Source organism: Hippopotamus amphibius, chromosome 1 (assembly GCF_030028045.1).
Source record: "Hippopotamus amphibius kiboko isolate mHipAmp2 chromosome 1, mHipAmp2.hap2, whole genome shotgun sequence".
Taxonomy (NCBI): Eukaryota; Metazoa; Chordata; class Mammalia; order Artiodactyla; family Hippopotamidae; genus Hippopotamus; species Hippopotamus amphibius.
Genome location: NC_080186.1, coordinates 43,627,617 through 43,648,534, shown reverse-complemented (window position 1 = coordinate 43,648,534; position 20,918 = coordinate 43,627,617). Strand labels below are relative to the sequence as shown.

The 20,918-nt window shown below is 39.0% G+C and overlaps 1 protein-coding gene across 7 annotated transcripts in view; it reads right to left on the bottom strand.

The window, feature by feature from the left end:
- Nucleotides 1–1,405: 1,405 nt before the first annotated feature.
- The window catches only part of ZFYVE9 (zinc finger FYVE-type containing 9), a 193,486-nt gene continuing 173,973 nt past the window's right edge, over nt 1,406–20,918 (bottom strand). For 3 of the 7 annotated variants that reach the window (XM_057710762.1, XM_057710753.1, XM_057710772.1), the window contains 6 exons: nt 13,696–13,846; nt 11,515–11,595; nt 8,903–9,065; nt 5,414–5,519; nt 3,165–3,341; nt 1,406–1,735 (listed from right to left, as the gene is read on the bottom strand). In XM_057710762.1, coding sequence (XP_057566745.1) covers nt 1,574–1,735; nt 3,165–3,341; nt 5,414–5,519; nt 8,903–9,065; nt 11,515–11,595; nt 13,696–13,846 — 840 coding nt within the window. In that variant the 3' untranslated portion in view covers nt 1,406–1,573. Of the gene's footprint in view, nt 1,736–3,164; nt 3,342–5,413; nt 5,520–7,203; nt 7,267–8,902; nt 9,066–10,679; nt 10,745–11,514; nt 11,596–13,695; nt 13,847–20,918 lie in introns of those variants that run through there. The other 4 variants (XR_009049626.1, XR_009049625.1, XR_009049627.1 and 1 more) reach the window with 4 other exon arrangements.

Below are 20,918 nucleotides of genomic sequence, written 5' to 3'. Positions count from 1 at the left end.
TCTACATGTATTGGTTATTTGTTCCAAGGGGGAAAATATACAGAAGAGGAACAACACCTTGACTAGGTGATGAAAATTTACCATCAATGAGGGGCAGAAAGACATTAAGTGATCCCTGATGTGGTGTCCTAAGAAGGCCACAACATCACTTAGGTAGCATTCTGGCAAGAATGCATAATTCACCTAATTATGAGGAAATACCAACCAAATTCAAAATGAGGCATTTTCTATTAAAAACTGAGTTGGGGGAACCTATATTCACCAAAAATATCAATGACATAAAAAAAGGTGAGTCACAACAGCAACTTACCATGTCTGTGTTATCATGCTGCAAGCTTCACTGGAGGGGAAAGATGCTGTGAAGGACATTATTGGACAGATGCTAGGTTAACGTATCATACCAAAGTTGAGAACTGTCCTGTGGTTATATAAGAGGATGTGCTTATTTTTAGGAAATGAGCATTAAAGTATTTAGGGATAAAGGGCTATGATGTATGCAACTTACTCTTAAGTGCCTCAGTTTTTTATGGAGAGAAAAGAAGAACACTGATAAAGCAAATGAGTTAATGTGTGACCAATAGCTGAATCTGGGTACACCATACATGGGTGGTTGTTTTTTTAACTTGCCACTTTCCTGGAAGTTTAAATTATTTCTCAATAAAATATTTTTTAAAATACCTCTAGTGTAGGGAATTCCCTGGTGGTCCTGTGGTTAGGACTTGGTGCTTTCACTGCTGGAGCCTGGGTTTGATCCCTGGTCAGGGAACTAAGATCCTGCATGCGTGGCGCAGCCAAAAATAAGTAAATAAAATAAAGTAAAATAAAATAAAATACCTCTGGTGTATATTTTAACTAAAAATGTCTTGGGTATTTTCTGTCAGCTTCCACAGAAAGGCCCAATTCAGTGTCTCATCCACTCCGGCAGATCTTGAGAGATCCTGAATGCAGCTCTACTATCCAAGTGACCTCATTTATCCTGAGTTGCCCTTCCTTGGACAGAAGAGAGATAATCCTTTGGGTGTTTGATTCACTTCAATAAATCTAGTAAAAACAAAAAAATCTAATTGTGACTTTCACCTGAAGTCACTGTGATGTAACTGGGACAAGATCACCGTTAAACTGTCCTTTTTATATCAATTCTGTACAGAGTTCAAGACTGATGCTTCATTTTTTATTTCCCCTCTGCCCTCCCACCCCACCCTTGGTGATGGCTATACCCATTTCAGTATTTCTGAGCACGAGACCAAAAGTAAGTCTTAAAACAGAGGAGCAGAATTCTTGTCTAAACAGTAAGAGAAGGGGATTAGCTGCAAGGATAGCGTAACTGTTGTGCAGTAACAGAAGCTGCCCAGATCTTCTTGGTGGACAATGCATAGAAGACTTAGAATTACGGAACATCTGTCCCCCAACCACCCCCTCCCATCCCTGTCCCCCAGACCCCAACTCCCAACCCACCCCACCCCCCATTAATAGTGTTAACAAAAGCTTAATTTTCCAGTTCTAAAGTGCAAATGATTTGGGTATGACTGCTGTTGCAACAGGTCTGAACAGAAGAAAATGAAGTCCTCTCTGTCTATGCGATGTTTTCCAGAATATAAAAGATGAGTTCCATGACGACGGGGCCTTCGCTGAGCTGACAGGCCCCTCCGTGGATCACCGGCACCAAAGCGCTGTCCAGATCATTCATGTACTGTGAGGGCAGGGGCTGGCCATTGCTTCCTGCTTGATAGCCAACCTACACCGCAGAAAGAAGGGGATGACAGGTTACTGGACAGAGAAGATCTCTCCAGAGGGCTGAGGGCCAAGGAGGCTGAGCAGGAAAGGAGATGTCCTTCTTGGACAGGGGCTAGACACTGGCAGTAGGCACAAATTTCTTCTTTTCCCCGAATTGCCAAGTATCATCCTATCATTTATTCATCCTGCCCCTACCACTTGGTAGCTGTGAGACCTTGTGCAAGACACTTAATCTGTCAGGGACTTAGTTTCCCAGGAAGGGCGTGGTGGGACACAGAGAGTTATGGAATGTCAGCAATAACACATAAACCTTTGGTTGTGAAAATTAACTAACTCCCTAACAGCAGGAACTGAACACTTGTTCTTCCATCCATTCCTCCACACACCATTTTCTGAACACTTATAAACATAGGAATTCAAGGATGAATGTAAACGGGGCCCCTGCCCTCGAGAGCCCCACATTATCTAGCAGAAAAATGCTTGTTCTTAAATTGTTTTATGTGAGGTAGTTCTCTCTCCAGCCAGATTATCAGTACCATTTGAGGAAGGACCATAATATCTCATTTGTATTACCCTGACGTGCTTAGTACAGCATTGGGCAAGACCTTTAGTAGAAAACAGCTATCTTGATTGATGACTAGTCAGGAAATGGAGCCAAATATATATAACCTTTCACATTTTCCCTGATAACGACACAACTCTGCATCAAAGCAGGAGCACCGGAACATGTCACATGGATCTAAAATCCAAAAGAAATATAGAGAAATTAAGAGTGCTGGGCCACAGGAGAGAGACACTGGGACAAGAAAGTGGGGGTGGGGTGCACTAGGACTGGATTGTGACTACAAACAGAATACAAAAAGGTTAAGACAGGGAGGGAAGCCCAGCCACAGGAGACTTGAACTGACAGAAAACTAATGGGGAAGTAGTTCAAGTCCTATCCACTAACTAGCATGGAAATGTTGACAGTAAGAAAACCATAAGGAGTGGGAGCTGCAGAGGCCAGTTGGCACAGCCTGCTGTAGTTTGTTTAAGAAAACAACAGGATACGGGACAGCTTGCAACCTGCTCTCTAAAGGAGGCAGAATGATTCCTGAAGGGTGGGGCTTGGGAATCTCAAAGGGTGGCTCCGATGTCATTCACACAGAGGTGGCAGGTCCTCACACACACTTCTTACCCCACACACACTTCTTACCCCACACTAAAAAGAAAAGCCCTTGCAAGACATTCAGGTGAGGAAGCCAGAGTTCAAATGGTTCAGAGTCTGAGCAAGCAGCACGTCCAATGTATTACCAATAGAGGGAAGGCCAAATACTACATCTGGTCAGGCCCAAGGTCCAGAAACTTGTACTCTGGGTTGTGGCAGGAAAACTCGCCGGTCAGAAAAGAGACACTGCCCAAGGCCCACTTCAAAGGCTGGGACTCTTTACCTGATCTGAGTCAAGTGTTACACGTAGTCCCAGCTTAGTCATTCCATCTTCCTTCAGAAGCTTCAGGTGGGGACACAGAGCAAGACAAAAAGCCTTGGCAACATGCTCAGTCAGTCGGCTGTGATCTGCAGGATCACTCAGGCAATTGTGCTGGTCATCATTTTCTAGGAAAAATACCTGTTCCCCAAACAAAAGAGACTTTTAAACTTGTGCCCAGGAGATGTGGGAAGAAATGAGTGCACTAGCTCACATGTGTGAGCACCCTGATTCCCTGAGATGTGCGGGAAGACCTCACACATCGAGGTCCTTGGGCCAAGAAAAGTAGGGCATTGACGTCTTACATCTAAGAAACAGCCTCTGCCTCTCACAGTCTCTGCATCTGCACAATGGTAGCTGCCACCTGCCTATCTCCCTGAAAGCCATGGCCATGGTCACAATGGAATGTTCTACTCAGAACCAGGAAAAGCTTACATTTTGCACTGTGTACTTCTAAAAGGAATCCCTAATATGTGGACAACTTTCTACGGAAATGATCTTAGAATCTAAGAGAACGATCCTTATAGGTCACGTCACCCAACACCTTCATATTACTGATTACTCATAAAAGGGAGGTGACTCGCTCAGGGCCTAGGCCAAAATCTGAGTCTTCTGCCTCTTTTCACAGAGCTTTTCCCACCACACGGCTCTGCCACTGCTGAGGCAAGAGCTGTGTCAATGTCCTTGAAGTGAGCACTGCACTGGGTGCAGGCAGAAGCATCACAGATTTGGAACTGAGACCTGAGTCCTAGTCACATAGAGGAGGGTCATGAGCAAGTCCTTTGGCTTCTTAATGCCCAATTTGCCTCTGTAAAATGGGAAGCACCTCTCCTCTCTGGTTATTGTAAAAATTAAATGATATAAAAGCAAAACCTAAAAGATATAGATATGTAAATACACAGTGTTTCTATATACCAGCCCCTAGCTTACTGCTTAAGCAGCAGCTTATACTAAGAATGCTGCAAGGGGGCAGCTCTGAAGCCCTGTACCGGAAGCACTAGTGAGAATGGCAGCATGAAGTGATGGAAAGAGATCTGGCCCCTGCTCTGCCAACAACCAGCATTAGGCAAGTCACAAAGTCACCCAGTCTCTCTGAGATTTTCTCATTATGTAATTTCTCATTTCTCATCTCCCTACCTCAGTGGCTTATTACTGGGCAGCAAAAAGGAGGGAACAGAGGTCAAACTACTTTGTAAGCAATAAAGACATTTACATGTTCCAGACCCTGCATTACTCAAAATACGTAAATATGCCAAAGGGATAATCATTACAAAGCAAGCAGATAAAACCACTCGGCCACATATAAAAACACCAAGGCTGGTATGAAAGATAAGTCACTTGGAACAACAGCTCAAGAACTGAAGAACCTCTAGTCTCTGTGTTGTCAGGAACCAGCTAGTAAACTTGGGTTACTAGGCACTTAACCTCCCTTGGCCTCGGTTACCTTGTGTGTAAAATGGAAAAGCTAGAAGTCATAGAACTTCTTAGATTTAAAAAAAAAATTAAGACTTTTAAAGCTGTCAGAAATCCTAGAGATCTTATTTAATACTTTATTTTATAGACAAATATGAGGTTCAAAAGAAATTAAGAGACCTCGGACCTACCTGTTTATTTTCAGAAAATAAACTTTCTGATTTGCCTGACATGTACACATATACAGGGTCCCTGGCCTGCTTCTCTCATTCCCAGGTTAGCCTCTAATACAGCTTTCACATTAAAGAACAATACAGTGGAAAAGAGCTCAGGAGTTGGCCAGACCTGGGTTTGAATCAGGACTCTGCCATTACTTATTTACCATGTAACTTGGACAAGTTAGTTTCTGAGCTTTAGTTTCCTTATTGGTGAGATAAGTCTATTTTTTAAAGACTGTGTTATCTAAGTCAGCTATAACTGAGTGCAGTATAACCAGCCCAGCTTTCTGAAGAATCCAGCAAAGATGGTAATTACCCTTCAGAAATCCACCCTTCTTGAGTTCCAATGTGAACAAATCTTTAGAAGCTACTTCACAGGGCAGAGATGTCAGACTGCTACAGGCTGCACTTGGTGCATTTCTTCCCAGTAAGCTAAGACAGACCACAGGAAATTGGAGTATGGAAGGTAAACACAGTTTTTTTTTTTTTTTTTCTCATCTTCCAGAATCAGCCCAGAATCTCTGGGTCAAGCAAAAAGCTGTCTTCAAAGGGGGCCAAGGATGCCAAGTTTCATTTCCTTACCTCTGTCCATCTGATGACTTTTCCATTTGCTTTATACTCTGATCCATGGAATATCTTCACACTTGTTATAGACTCCATGGACTTCCCATCAATGGGACTTATGACACTAAAACAGAGACAAAGGAAAGAGATGGAAGTGGCTCTTAAAGTTAGAAGAATCACTTCTCTTATCAAGTCTTGCTGCTAAGTACACTGGGTGCCTTGCTGAACACATCCATGCAAAACATTACCAAAGAAGAAGCCACTGCACGAAAATGTACAGAACTCTCAGGAAAGGGCCTATGCACTGAAATAATTCAGAGAACACACATATGAAAAAGGAGTCCCGATTCCAGGAGCTGGTTATTTAATGTAAAGAAACTGTTAACTCAAGCCTGCTCTCCTCCTCTAGTATTCCTGCCTTCAGTGACTGTGCAGGCCCCACCCAATACTGCTCTCCCCCTGCTCTGCCACAGCATTCTGCTCCTGACTGTAACAACACTCATCACATCATACTCTCCATATGTTTGCGTATCTGCCTCACAAATGAACTTCCTAAGGGGAGGGTATATGATATACTCACCTCTGTGTGCTATATTTCCAGTTCTGACACACTGCTTGGAATATAGGAGTTTAATAAGTGTTTACTGATTAAAGGAATTATTTGACCAAGTATGTTAATTATGACAGTGCTGGTGTGAACTGATGAACATGCATCTATATTATCTATCACAACAAATTCCCTTTAGTGCTACATTATCACTCCTAGATTCCTGAATAGAAAGGCCACATTTTATGGTCTTGTCCTCTCCAAAATACAGCAAGTATAAATATGTGGAGATACACACTCATTCCATGAGGATTCAAAATAACTGTCACAAAGATTCCAAACTTTTCCTACCAATTTTCAAACCTGTTTATGTTTTTGAATCTCTATGTATAAAAAAGTCAAAATTTAACCTAAACTTGAATATCAGGGATTTGCTTCATTTGACTGAATTAAAATTATTTAAACAATGTCTAATTTAATTTCTAACTCATCAGACAATGTCAAAGATAGAGCAGCCTCAGTTGATTAGTACTCTTTTGAGAAAGGATACCCTGACACTGCGGGACAAGCTGGAAAACATTCAGTCTACACACTACAAACTAAACTCCTGGGTTTGAGAGTCTTCCCTGACTAGTTCTTGTCCTTTTTTCTAAGATGCATATGCTGTAGGAAGGGGCAACCTACTTGTTAGTTACCAATACTTGTGGCATCAGATTTCCAGATTATCAATTTTTTTGTCCTAATAACCATGGAATTGTTTTGACAGATAATATACATGCTTGTTCATCAATTTACATATCTACCTAATAAGCAACTATAAAAGAGAATTAAACACAAATTGATTTTGAAGTTAAATTTTCCAGGAAGTATGGGAAGATAAAGGATTATTTGTAAAGCAGGCAAACACACTCATCAATTTAGCAACTGCTTCCTTTTGTTCAATAACAAAAGTTTTAAAACCATTTAAAAAAAATCTGGTATGCCATGTTGTAAATGCTCTCTATCTGCCTCTGCTCCTGCTAGTCCCTCAGAATGGAATGCCCACTCTGCCATAGCTACTCGGCAAATGTTCACTCATCTTACCAGACTCAGCTCAAGCAGCAGCCTTTCCTCTAGGAAGTTGTTCCTGAATACTGCCCTATCACCTCTACTGAGTTCCTCATTTCTTTTTTATCTTCACTCTCCTATAGAGTTTCCTATGAGCATCTTCCATACTTTGGTGCACTTATTTATAACTATCTTCAAAAGCAGACTGAGTCACCTGTCAGCAAGGACCATGTGGAATTCATTTTCGTATTTTCAGAAGCCCAAACAGAATTATTGCCTGAAGGATGAATGGGAGAAAGCTTAATACAATGAAGTATGACATATTTATTCAATTAATCAGTTTTTAAAGAACCTACTAGGTGCTGGACAGTGTTTTAGGTGCTGGTGACACAGCAGTAAATAAACCAGCAAAAATTCCTGCTCTCATGCAGCTTACATTCCAGGGACAATATAATAAAATAAGTAAAAATATATTGTATATTAGAGAATTATAGGTCCTCTTAAATATAATGTGGGGAAGGGGAATAGGAAGTATTTGGTGGCGATGGGGGAGGGAAAAATTTGTATGGGAGGCTTATAATGTAGTAGGCTGGCTAGGGAAGGCCTTATTGAGAAAGTGACATTTTAGAAAACACTTGAGGGACTTCCCTGGTAGCGCTGTGGTTAAGAATCCACCTGCCAAAGTAGGGGACATGGGTTCAATCCCTGGTCTGGGAAGATCCCACATGTCACGGAGCAACTAAGCCTGTGTGCCACAACTACTGAGCCCACATGCTGCAACTACTGAAGCCTGCACGTCTAGAGCCCGTGCCTTTCAACAAGAGAATCCGCGGCAACGAGAAGCTTGCACACCATAACGAAGAGTAACTCCCACCCACCGCAACTAGAAAAAGTCCATGCACAGCAATGAAGACCCAACTCAGCCAAAAAATAAATAATCAATTAATTTTAAAAAAAAAGAAAAAGAAAAAACTTGAAGGCAGGGAGGGAATAACTTATGTGACTATATAGGAATAGGGTCTAAGCTGAGAAAACAGAAGGTACAAAATTCTAAGGGCAAAAGTACAGCTGATGTCTTCAAGCAAGAAGCCAGGTGTTGCTTCTAAAAAGTAAGAGAGTGGGCAGAAGGATCGTGTAAGGCCTTGTAAGTTGTAAAAGACTTTGGCTTTTACCCTGAACGACACTGGAAGCCAGTGGTGGGTTTTGAGCAAAGAAGTGACATTGCTCTGGCTGCTGTACTGGAAACTGATTAGGCTGAGGGCAGGGAGGAGGCCAAGACTAGAAACAAGGAAATCAATTAGGAGGCTACTGCAATAATGCAGACCAAATGATGGTAGTAGAGGTAATGAGAAGTACAATTCTGGATATATTTTAAAGTAAAGCTAATAGGATTTACTGCTGGATTTAGGTGTAGGGTGTGAGACAAAAGTGTCAAAGATGGCTCCAAGGTTTTAGGTTGAATCATCAGAATAGAGTTGCCATGTACTAGAGAAGACTATAGGATTTGAAGCCCAAGGAGGTGGTTTTAAGTCCTAGCTCTGCCACTTCCTAGCTTTATGGGGTCATTTATCCTTTTGGTGTTTATTTACTCATCTGTAATATAGAAATAACAATACTAGTTGTTATATCAAATGAAACAATATTAGCAAAAGTGTTTTGTAAACCAAAAAAGGCTTAGGTTTTACTATTATCTCAATGACTTTAGAGGGATTGTTTTTTTCATCAATTCCTTCCTGCCTCTTCCTTTCAAAAATATGCACAGAAACTCCTTCAGAAATTAAGCCAAGAAACCAGAATTGTAAAATTCCATGTTATCATACAAAGCAGTCCTTTTTCTTAGGCAGGGCTTTCAGTAAAGTTATAAAACACCAATATAGACAAAACCCAGAAAAGAGGTAGTTCTCTGCATTTACCCCTTGTTGACATTCTTGTCATCCTCCACCCACTGGATGTGGATGTGCTCTTGGGGATCCTCGGCATCTGCCTTGCCACAGGTGATGGTAAAGTCCTTCATCTCCCGCAGCGCCTGCCTCAAGGCATCCATGTTCTCTGCCATGATCTGGACCATAACGCCATCTGAGAATCAGCACCAAGACATACTGATGGAAACAATGCAAAGCCAAGGAGAGGGGAGATGAAACCCCTACCTGGCATCTAGCAAATCCCTCTAGGATTAAATGTAAAACTCTGTTCTGTTTTCTAAAGCTGACAGATACAAAGAGGTTTTGTTCTTTAAGCTGAACCTCTTACTTACTGAAAGTGTTATGAGGAGCAAATGCCAAGGTGGATTCTGCTTAAAACACTTGTCTATTGATCTCACTTCAGGAACAACGAAGTTTGTCCTGGGACCGCTCAAAGGGAAAACTTACACATGGTCACATCCTCTTTTGGACTCACAGAGCATTTTGTTTTTGTGTTTCCACTGCTGCATCTATCGTGCTCTAATCATATTTATTTGCTTGCATCTCTCACCTTACTATGACTGCATACAGTGAATGTCAGTAAATGTTTGTTAAATAAATCACTGGCTAAACAACAGCAGTGGGATGGGGAAATAAATCCATTTATTGACTAGCAGTAAGGCAAACCTACCACATGTGTTTTATGTGGGCGACCATGTAGCCAACAGATGATAACTATTTTGGGCAAACATTGAAATTGAGGGAGAAAGTTGTCACATGCTGAGCAATTACCCTGCTTCGTTGACACAAAATTTTGTCAGCTGAAATAATTTCTAAAGAGCTTCAATAAAAATTTCATAAATAGGCAGCTAATTGCTCTATTGACACACACAGTGAAATGTAACACCTAAGAAATTCTCAACTCAAAGACATAAATATAACTTTTAAATACATTGCTTTGCATCTGTAAGGATCTGTGTCAGTTCAAGTTATCATTTTGACAACACTTAAGGGGTGCTTTTTAATCATCGTGTAAAGACACAGTTTCAAAGGTAGTCAATATTTGATCACATAGGCGTTAACTAGTCATTTAGGACCAAACAACTGTTTAACTCCTAGATTTCTTAATTTCTTAATAGAGTGTTTCTGCTTTGTAGTTAGAGTTGTAAAATTAAGTTGTGAAATAACAGCATACTTTGCTCTTCACCTGCTGTTTTATTAAGTTTACCAGTAAATGAGATCAAAGTCAATCTCTACTAACACTCATAAGATTATCTATGTATTTCAATTAACACAATGGAATCCACCCTCAGGAAGAACTGCTCTTAGGGTGCTGGAGTGAGCTACCATGGAAATGAAAACCTATCACTGTGTGTGCAGACTGTATTTTCCAAAGATGACCACAATATGTCCCACCTCACATGCTTTTCTACAGTGCTACCTTTCCATTTCCCCATCAAGAAATGGAGTCTAACTCCTCTCCCCTTGAGCAAACTTATGACCACTTCCAACACTAGAGGATGGTGGAAGTGACACTGTGTGACTTTCAAGGCTGGATCATAAAAACACATAAAAAAATGTTCTGCCTTGTGCTGGAACACTTGTACTTGGGAGTTCTGAGCCACCATGTAAGAAGTCTAAATGTCCCAAGACTGCATTCTAACAAGTCCAATGGTAAGGACTCCAGTCATCACTCCTAGTCTTTAAATCATCCCAGGAGAGGCCCCAGACATGTGAGTCAACAAACTTTCAGATAATTTTAGCTCCCAGCCATCAAGTAACCACCAACCTTCAAGTCATCCCAACTGAGGCCCCAGACATCACTGAGCAGGGTCAAGTCATCCCGGCATTGCCCTGTCAAGGGCATACCCAGAAGAATCAGTGAGTGTGATAAAATAGCTGTTTTAAGCCATCAAATTCTGGTTTAATTTGTTATACAAAAAGAGTAACTACATCAAAATACAGTGAAGAATAGTTGACAAAGAAAATAAATATCCTGTGATAAATCATAATGGAAAACACTATGAAAAAGAATATATGTATGTATAACTGAATCACTTTGCTGTATAGCAGAAATTAACTCAATTTTATAAATCAACTATACTTCAATAACATAAATTTAAAAAACCAATTTAAGAAAATAAATAGTATACTTGTTAGCCTTTCATTAACTCTCATTTTATTAACTTTTGTCAGGATATGTGTCGGGTCTAATCACAGCAAACCAGCAGCAAACTCATCCCATTCTGTACAACAAATGGTGATTGCAGTATTCTCGATGCACAAGTGGGGCTGAACGTCATCCATATGTTTACAGATTTGCATGCAGTGATATATCTGAACTCAGACTACGTCCCCTTGGTTACTTTACTGCAGAACTCTGTAAAGCCATCTCAACTTTTATGTCAGAGTCCCATGGTATCTCTACCACTTACTCCCTTCTTTGGAGAGCTAGGCACCCTTATGACAGTTTTAATTAGCTGTAGAGTGAGATGCTATTGAATAAACAATAGGAGTCAGAAGTCTATGGCAAAAGTAACAAGGCTTCCTTTAATGTCCCTTATTTTTCAGTTGTACAATTAGGACTGAACTAATGTACATGCAGTAAATAACTCATTCTTTACCTTCCACAATACTGGACTTGGCAAGATATCCTGAAGAGGATTTCAGAGCGCCACTGAACACAAAGAAACTGGCACCAGTCACTAAAATAGCAATAGAAATAGTTCAGTGAAGAAAGACTCTGAGATGGAGGGATTGAAAATAATAATGAAATACTTGGTAGTTGGGAACTCCAACCATCATTGTACAGAAAACAAAAAACACTGATTCTATACACCATAATATACAAGTAACCAATAATTCAAATAATAATGATAGCTTAGAGAATGAGGTTTTAAGATATACTCTCCCATTTATTCAGCGCTTTCTTCAAACAAGAAGCAAGGAAATCTTTGTGATCAAGACTAAGGCTTGGTCTGCAGCTTGTTTTTGTAAATAAAATTTTATTGGAAAACAGCCATATCCATTCATTTACATACTGTCTATGGCAGTTTTTGAAGTATGATGCCAAAGTGTTGGAGACAAAGGCCATAGGCCTGCAAAGCCTAAAATATTTATCATAGACCCATTCACAGAAAAAGTCTGCTGACTCCTGATCTAATTCACTGCTTTTTTTTTTTTACATCAAATATATTTTGAATATGGAGATATGGTTGCCAACTATTTTACTTACCAAGTGGAGCTATTACAAAACCAAAAACCTATTTAAAAGACAAATATCTCTTCATAAAAGAAAGGATATTTAATTATATTTAGCTTTATGAAAACTGTACCACATGTTTTATTTCTCCACATCTTAAATTGGACTTAGCTATTCCAACTTCCGACCCACTGGCCCTAAAGTGTCTCTAATGGGTAGGTCATCCAGCCTTTGTCAGAGACTCCTAGTGACAGGGAGCCCACAATAGCACAAGGCAACTGTCTCTATTTCTGGATAGCTCTCAGTGTCACAGAGTGTGCTCTCACATTGAGCCCAAATCTAGATCCTTGTAGCTTTTACCCGTTGGTGCTGGTTTTGGTCTTTTGTAGCTAGCTATAGAGAGTAAGTTGAATATTATTTCCACATAATAGAAAACCTTAAAAATAGAGATAGCTATTTTTCACCCTCTTTCAATCTATACTTTTCCAGGTTTAACATTTATACTTTATTCAAGAGGTCTTCCTTTGACCTAGTTTCCAAACTTCTCACAGACCTTGAATCATCCTCTGAAGACCCTCTAGTTTTATCAATGGATATCATCAATTACATTAATGATATCCAGAACTTATTCAAATATTATAGATATGATTTGACAAACAGGGAGCATAGTGGATTTATCACCTACCTATTTTAGATATTATATTTGAATATATATGTGCTCAGTACCTTTTGTGCCTTTACTAAAATAAACAACTGATTTTAAAAATATACTGAAGACAATGACCTACAGCATACCTACTAATAAAGCATACTGAAGTAAGCTAATTTTAGCAGATATTCTGAGGGAAAAAAAGATTCATGGTCAAATAAATTTGAGAAGATCTAGGCACTATCCTCCTTTTGGAAAATCAAAACACACATCAGTTTGTGAAAGGCTCTGAAAAGTCCCGCAGCAAATAATTTGCTTAAACTTATTTAACACAGGATTTCTCAGTCTAATATAATAACAAAACTTTTATTTACTTATGTGAATATTTTAAAAAATCATAGAAGCTGATAAGACACTTTAGGAAATGGCACACTGAGCAGTGCTTCTTAAATTCTAATGTGTACTTGAATCACACAGCAATTCTGTTAAAATGCAAATTCTGATTTAGCAGATCTGGGATATGGAGTCTTCACTTCTAACAATCGCCTAAGTGATGAGACCACATTCTGAGTACCACCAAAACTAGAAGGCTTCCTTCAGAATCCTGTCAATCTATTAATTAACATTCTTTGGGTATGGTCATTCAAAAAGCTCTAAATCTACCCAAGCATATTCTCACTATGGGGCCTAGTCTTCTACCTTCATATATCAATGCTGACCCTGTCAGTATTCTGAGGCAGTATTTTCAAGATGCTCCCCTCAATAACAGAGATCCCATTTGCAACTCTCAGTCTGGGTAGTCAACATACTCCTGCAGAATAAGCTTGGAAAGGTTACTTTAATCAAATTGTGGCCACCTGGTGTGACAGTGAGTGTTATGGGGCTAAGATATCCAACTCTCCAGTTTCAGTACAATCTTCCATTCTCATAACCTCAATCAGCTCAAATACTCACCCTTTCTGGGCTGATTGTGAATACTGATAGCCTGGGTCTGATAGTTGCCATCATCATTCTGTACACATACAAGATGAGAATCTGCCTTCTCATTGAAGCAGGCACCTCCTGCCAGGACATGCTCATTGGACTTGTTCATGGCTTTCATCATCTGCAATCAAAGAAGAGGGCTAACTTTCTTATTCTGCCAAGAATGGGCATATTTTGGTGTGTCTGACATGGCACAACTCCTTCACCTTCTCAAAGACAAAAGAGAACATTATTATTTATTAAAGTGACAAAGGAGCTACCAAATAATGAAAACAAAGTGAAAAATCAGTCACTATTAATAAAAATTCAACATACACAAAAATTCTCTCTATAGTTTATAGGTGATTTGTATTATAACCCAAGCACATGACACATTTTGCATTAATTTTCTGTCTTTTTATTGCTGCACTGAACTCAAGTAACTAAAATTAGTTTAGCTAATTATAGTAGTTTCCCCTTTCCACTGGATTCTCTGAGAATATACACTGAAATTCTAAGTCAAAAGATTGTCCCATACTTAAGTGTATCTGCCTTCTTTTTCTACATCCATACAAACAAGTGCTTTCCTCTACAAATATATGAACTCCATTATTTCTTAGTTTTACTAACTTACATTTGATACCTTCAATGAAATCACTTACTGATGTTTTGCTTTGTTCTTATCAAGAGATTTAAGGTGATAATTCTGAACCTAACCTGGAAAAACTCATCAGCCACCATTTTGTATCCAGTAAATGAATCTGAGCTTATACCATCTTGATGCTAAAATCTGGCTTGTGGTTGAAATAGGCTCTTGATAATTTATTTGTTTTTAATTCCAATTTTTTCCTTCATGTCATCATTTATTAAACTTTCTAATCCAACCTTTTAAAACGGCTTTGCTTTTTTGAAACTCTAGTTTAAAACTTTTATTTTGTTTCACTCCCTTCTTCCTCTCACATTATAAACTGCAGTGTGAAAAAGAGCAGATGAGTTTTCTGATACCTTTTATCACTATACTCAAAAAAATTTACTGCAATGAAATTCACATGACATAAAATTAACCATTTTAAAGTGAACAACTCAGTGGCATTTAGTACATTCCTAATGTTCTTCAACCACCACTCTTATCTAGTTCCAAAACATTTCCATCATTCATTCCAAGGTAAAATCCCTTACTCATTAACCAGTTTCTTCCCACTCCCCCCTCCAACCACCAATCTGCATTCTGTATATTTCATATAAATGGAACCATATAATATGTGACTACTGTGTCTGGCTTCTTTCACTTAGCATAATGTTTTGGGAGCTCATTCATGGTACAGCATGTATCAGTACTTCACTCCCTTTTGTGGATGAATAATATTTCATTGTGCTCATACACCACAATTTGTTTAACCATCCATCCATGAACATGTGTGCTATGTCCACCTTTTGGCTATTGTGAATAGTGCCACTATGAAAATGCATGTACATGTACTTCTTATGAGTACCTGTTTTCAATACTTTGGAGTATATATTAGGGACAGAATTACAAGGTCATATGGAAATTCTACGTTTAACTTTTTGAGGAGCTGCCAGAATGTTTTTCATAGTGGATGAACCATTTAAAATTTCTATCAGCAATGTACTCGGTTTCTAATTTCTCTGCAACTTTGTCAACACTTGTTATTTTCCACTGTTGTTTTTTATAGCCATCCCAGTAGGTGTGAAGGAGTACCTCCTTGTGGTTTTGATGTGCATTTCCCTAGTGACTAATGACATTAAGCATCTTTTCAAGTGCTTGTTGGCTATTTGTATATCTTCTTTGGAGAAATGTCTCTTCAAGTCCTCTGGCTCATTTTTAAATTTGTCTTTTGTGTTAAGTTGTAAGAGTGCTTTACATATTCTAGATCTAGAGACCAGATCCTTATCAGATATATAGATTACAAATACTTTCTCCCATTGTATTGGTTATCTTTTCACTTTCTTGTTAGTGTCCTTGGATGCACAAAAGGTTTTAATTTTTATTAAGTCCAATTTATGTATTTTTTTCTTTCTTTACTTTGCTTTTGGTGTCATATCTAAAAATCCACTGCCAAATCCAAGGTCATGAAAATTTACCCTCACTTTTTTTTCCAAGAGTTTTATGGATTTAGGTCTTATTTTTAGGTCATTGATCCATTTTGAGTTAAACTTTGTTTATGGTTTGAAATAAGGGTACAACTTAATTCTTATTACATGTGGATATTCAGCTGTCCCAGTACCATTTGTTGAAGACTGTTCTTTCACCATTAAAGAGTCTTGGCACCCTTGTCAAAATCAACTGGCCATAAATGTGTGAATTTATTTCTGAGACCTTAATTCTATTCCATACCAATGCTACACTATTTTGATTACTGTAGCCTTGCAGTAAGTTTTGATATTGGGAAGTGTGAAGGCTTCAATTTTGTTCTTTTACAAGATTATTTTGGGCTCAGTGGTTAAGAACCTGCCTGCCAATGCAGGGGACACGGGTTCAATCCCTAGTCTGGGAAGATTCCACATGCTGCAGAGCAACTAAGCCCATGTGCCACAACTACTGAAGCCCGAGTGCCTAGAGCCTGTGCTCTGCAACAAGAGAAGCCACTGCACTGAGAAGCCCACACACTGCAAGGAAGAGTAGCCCCCGCTTGCCGCAACTAGAGAAAGCCCTCAAGCAGCAACAAAGACCCAATGCAGTGAATAAAAAATAAAACATTATTTTGGCTTCAGAGTCCCTTGCAATTCCAAATGAATTTGAGTACGGGCTTTCCATTTCTACAAAAAAACAAACAAACAAAAAGGCCACTGGAATTCTGATAGGGCTTGTGCTGGATCTGTAGGTCACTTTGAGTAGTAGTGACATGTTAACAACACTAAGTCTTCCAATACATTAACATGAGATGTCTTCCCATTTATTTAGGTCTTCTTCAAGTTCTTTCAACAAGTTTTATAGTTTTCAGGTTTCAAGTCTTTTACCTTCTTGGTAAATTTATTTCTAGGTACTATAGCAATACAATTCTGAAATATCATCATCTCCTGGTTTGATTTTGTTATGTTTATAACTCTTACAAAGTTAATATTTTAATATATAGCTGTATTGCCAGAGGCATCCAAACAATAAATATTCCTCTTACACTAACTTTTGTCAACCCTTTAAAATAAACCAGTTATATCAGGGTTTTCCAAAGATTACTTTTTGTTTTTAATTTAAAATTTATTTACTTATTTATTTATTTTGGCTGTGTTGGGTCTTCATTGCCGCGCATGGGTTTTCTCTAGTTGTGGTGAGCAGGGGCTACTCTTTACTGTGGTGCATGGGCTTCTCAGTGCGGTGGCTTCTCCTGTTGCAGAGCACAGGCTCTAGGTGCCCAGGCTTCAGTAGTTGTGGCACATGGGCTCAGTAGCTGTGGCACTCAGGCTCTAGAGCAAAGGCTCAGTAGTTGTAGTGCACGGGCTTAGTTGCTCTGTGGCATGTGGGATCTTCCTGGCCCAGGGATCAAATCTGTGTCCCTGCATTGGCAGGTGGATTCTTAACCACTGCGCCACCAAGGAAGTCCCCCAAAGATTACTTTTAAGTAAGTTTTTGCAAATAAGATAAGCCGACTAGAAGATTCCTACTTATGGAAGTCAACAGATAGACTAATTTAGGTTCTCAACTGCAATTTACATTTGTATCACATGAAAAAAAAAGGATACAATCATATACAGCAATTCTAAAAAAAATATACACCCATCATTTCTTCCAAATCATTAGGCTAAAGTGGTTTCTAATTTTGTCTGTGTTGAAATGATCAAAAATATTTTCGGGAAGTCCCTAGTGGTCCAGTGCTTAGGACTCAGTGCTCTCACTGCCAGGGCCCAGGTTCAATCCCTGGTCGGGGAACTAAGATCCTGCAAGCTACACAGCATGGCCAAAAAAAAATTAAAAATAAATATTTTCAATTCAGACATTCTGAATAAATTAGCCTCTAAGAAAATCATTTCCCTGAATGTCAATTTTAAGCCCAATGGGATATTTCTTTAGAAATGAATGGATTTTTTTCTCTTAAAATCATGTTCATTTATATCAAAAGGAGAATTTCCCAGATATGCAACGGATCTTACTGAACATAAAATAAACTTACACTTGTTATATGATGATATAAATATTAGATTTTCCATTTTAGTTGTGCCATTTCTGCTCTGTCAATTCAAATTCTGTAATATCTCTTGATCTATCACTATTGTCACTGTAGTTCAAGACCAATTACCTCTTTTCTTGATATAACAACTTTATAACTGTTTTATCTATAGTCAGTCTCTAGCAGCACTGACTCATGCCACATGTGAAATAAAATTTATATTTTATGGCACAACAAGAAAAATGTAAACATAAAAAATTCTCTCTGCCTTTTGGCTTCCTCTCTTCCCTTTACTGTGCATTGTGAATCTGCATTATGCAGCCACCAAACCTCCTCATTGGCAGAAATGCCTGCTTAAATAACCATGAATGCAACATTCTCCTGGCTCCAAAAAGACCACTTAAAAGATAATATTCCTTCTGGATCTTGTAAGAGGGCCATTTCTTGCAGATCTGGATTGTGTAAACTGTCAATAATACGTCACTCTATGGCACTCTGTCTCAAAAAACTTATAACTGTGCTTTGACTTCTAATGGGCATAACAGTTCGCAGAGCTTTCTGAGGTGCTGTTCTGGGTTATAATCCTCAGTTTGGCTCAAATAAAATTTTTCTTTTCTTTCTTAGACTGACTAATTTTTAGTCTACATAGAATGTTCCCATATTTACTAAAGCACAGATCTGATCACATCACATCTTCCCCACTTTGTTCTCCATTCAAATCACAAGCCCCCTATGCTCTAACCCCAAACCAGCTTTCTTGTCTTGTCTTCCTTCCTACTATATATCCTTACAAGCAGGACTACTTCCTGATGTGCTACCATTTTCCATCTCTGACCTTTAGCATATGCTATTATTTAGCTCCCTTTTCTTCTCCCATATCCAAGCACCTGAAAAAGCTGACCCCAAATAAAGGCTTAGGAAAAACACCAATTCCTGCATGTAGCCTTCTTTAATTCCCTATCAGACACTAATGTGACCACTCCCTTTGAACTGCTATAGCATATTCTTTGTATTTCTTATATGGCATCATCCACATTCAGCCCTGGATCTGATTAATAGCAAGGATTCAAGCCAGACTGCTTGTATTTCAATCCTGGCTTTGCTACTAACTTGCTCTATGTCATTGGGCAAGTTACTTGATTTCTCTGTGTCCCAATTTCCTCCTCTGTAAAATGGGATAATAAAAGTAACTATTTCTTAAGTTATGAGGATTAAATAAATATTAATAAAGTGCTTAGAACAGCAGCAAGAGCATAAGCTTAAGTGTTTGTTAAATAAAATTTGTATGCTCGTCTCCTCCACCCTGCTTATAAAATTGTAAAGCAACCTTAAAGTCAGCAGCAAATAATTCAATTGAGTACATCTTATGAGAAAATGGAATTCAGAACTTTCTAAGAGCTCACAAATTAGTGACAATGACACAGTGATAAAAGGCAGGGAAACAACTTCTGTAACAACAGTATGTGCAAAATAGATAACATCTATGAAGTACCAACCATGAGCCAGGCACTGAGCTAAATTCTACATTGGTCTTATCTCAAAAAAACCATTTTAATATGGCAAGTGAATTAGTACATAAGCTTTATTTTCCTGTGTTTCCCACCCCCTGAGTCTAACCATTCACACAATCATAAAAACCAATTTAAAAAATATATAGTTCTAGGGGAATTCCCTGGTGATCTAGTGGTTAGGACTTGGTGATTTCACTGTTGCGGTCTGGGTTTGATCCCTAGTTGGGGAACTAAGATCCTGCAAGCCTTATAGCATGGCAAAGAAAAAGAAAAAAAAAAAAAAAAAAAAAAAAAGATGGGAAACAGGAAAGAAGAAGCGATACTGTCTGGAAAATGGAGAATTCTAGGAAGGTTTCCTAAAAGGTTTAACATTTGAATTGGCTTTGAAATCAGGTACAGAGGAAGAACACTTTGGATAAAGAAAAAGCATGAGTAAAGGAAGAGAAACAGAACTGAGAAAGGAACACTGAGTTGAATAACAATGGGATAGGTAAAGGAATATCCTTTCCTGGAGATATTTAGGGAAGATACAAATATTTGTCCTTCCAGTTAGCTGGGGTTCACTTGTGGCTAGAAGCTGGCATCCACCTTCCAGGCCTATGAGTCTACATATCATGAGCCATGAACCTTCACTCATTCGTGCAGCAAATACTCAACGAGCATCTAATGTGTACCAGGCACTGTGTTAGTACTTGGTTTATTCAGTAGTGAACAAACAAATCTTCCCTCATAGAACTTATATTCTTGTGTGTAGAGAGGGAGAAAATAAATAAATAAGTAAAATACATTAACTGTTAGACATTGATAAGTGCCATTCAGAAAAATAAAGCATGAAGGAGGACTAGGAGTGCTGGTGGGGTGCCATGTAATATTGGATACTTAGGAGAGGTCTTACTGAAAAGTGAGGGAAAAGCCATGGGAATATCTAAGGAAGAGCCTAACAGGCATTAGAATAGCTGGTGCAATGGCCATGTGGTTGTACATGTTAGCAAGCCAGGCAGTTTCAAGGAACATTAATTAAGGGCAGTGTGACTGAAAGGGAGAGGTATAAGAATTTAGGTTAGACAGGTAGTGGGTTGAGTACAAATGGTATAGAGGACTTCAGTTACAGTTCTGACTGGTATGAAAGATCTTCAGAGAATTTTGAGCAGAGGAGTGACATGATTTGACTTAGTTTTAACAGGATCACTTGGGCTGCTGTGTTGAGAATACCTGATGCGGGAAAGGCTACCAACAAGAAGACCAGTTAGGATACCACTACACAAACCCAAGACTAACTTACACCAAGATTGGCCCAAGGATTGAGAGGTGGTTGGGTTCTAGATATATGTGGAAGGTAGAGCCAGCAGAATTTCCTAACAGACTGGACATAGGATATGAAAGAAGACTTAAAGATGACTCCAAAGTTTTGGGCCTGTTAACTGGAAGGATGGCACTGCCATTAACTTAGGGAAGACTGCAAGAAGAGATTTTGTGGGAAAATCAGGGGGTCAGAATTGAACTTGCTAAGCTTGAGATGCCTATGTAAGTAGAGATGTCCAGTGGGCAATAAGACACTCAAGTTGGGGAGTTTCCTGGT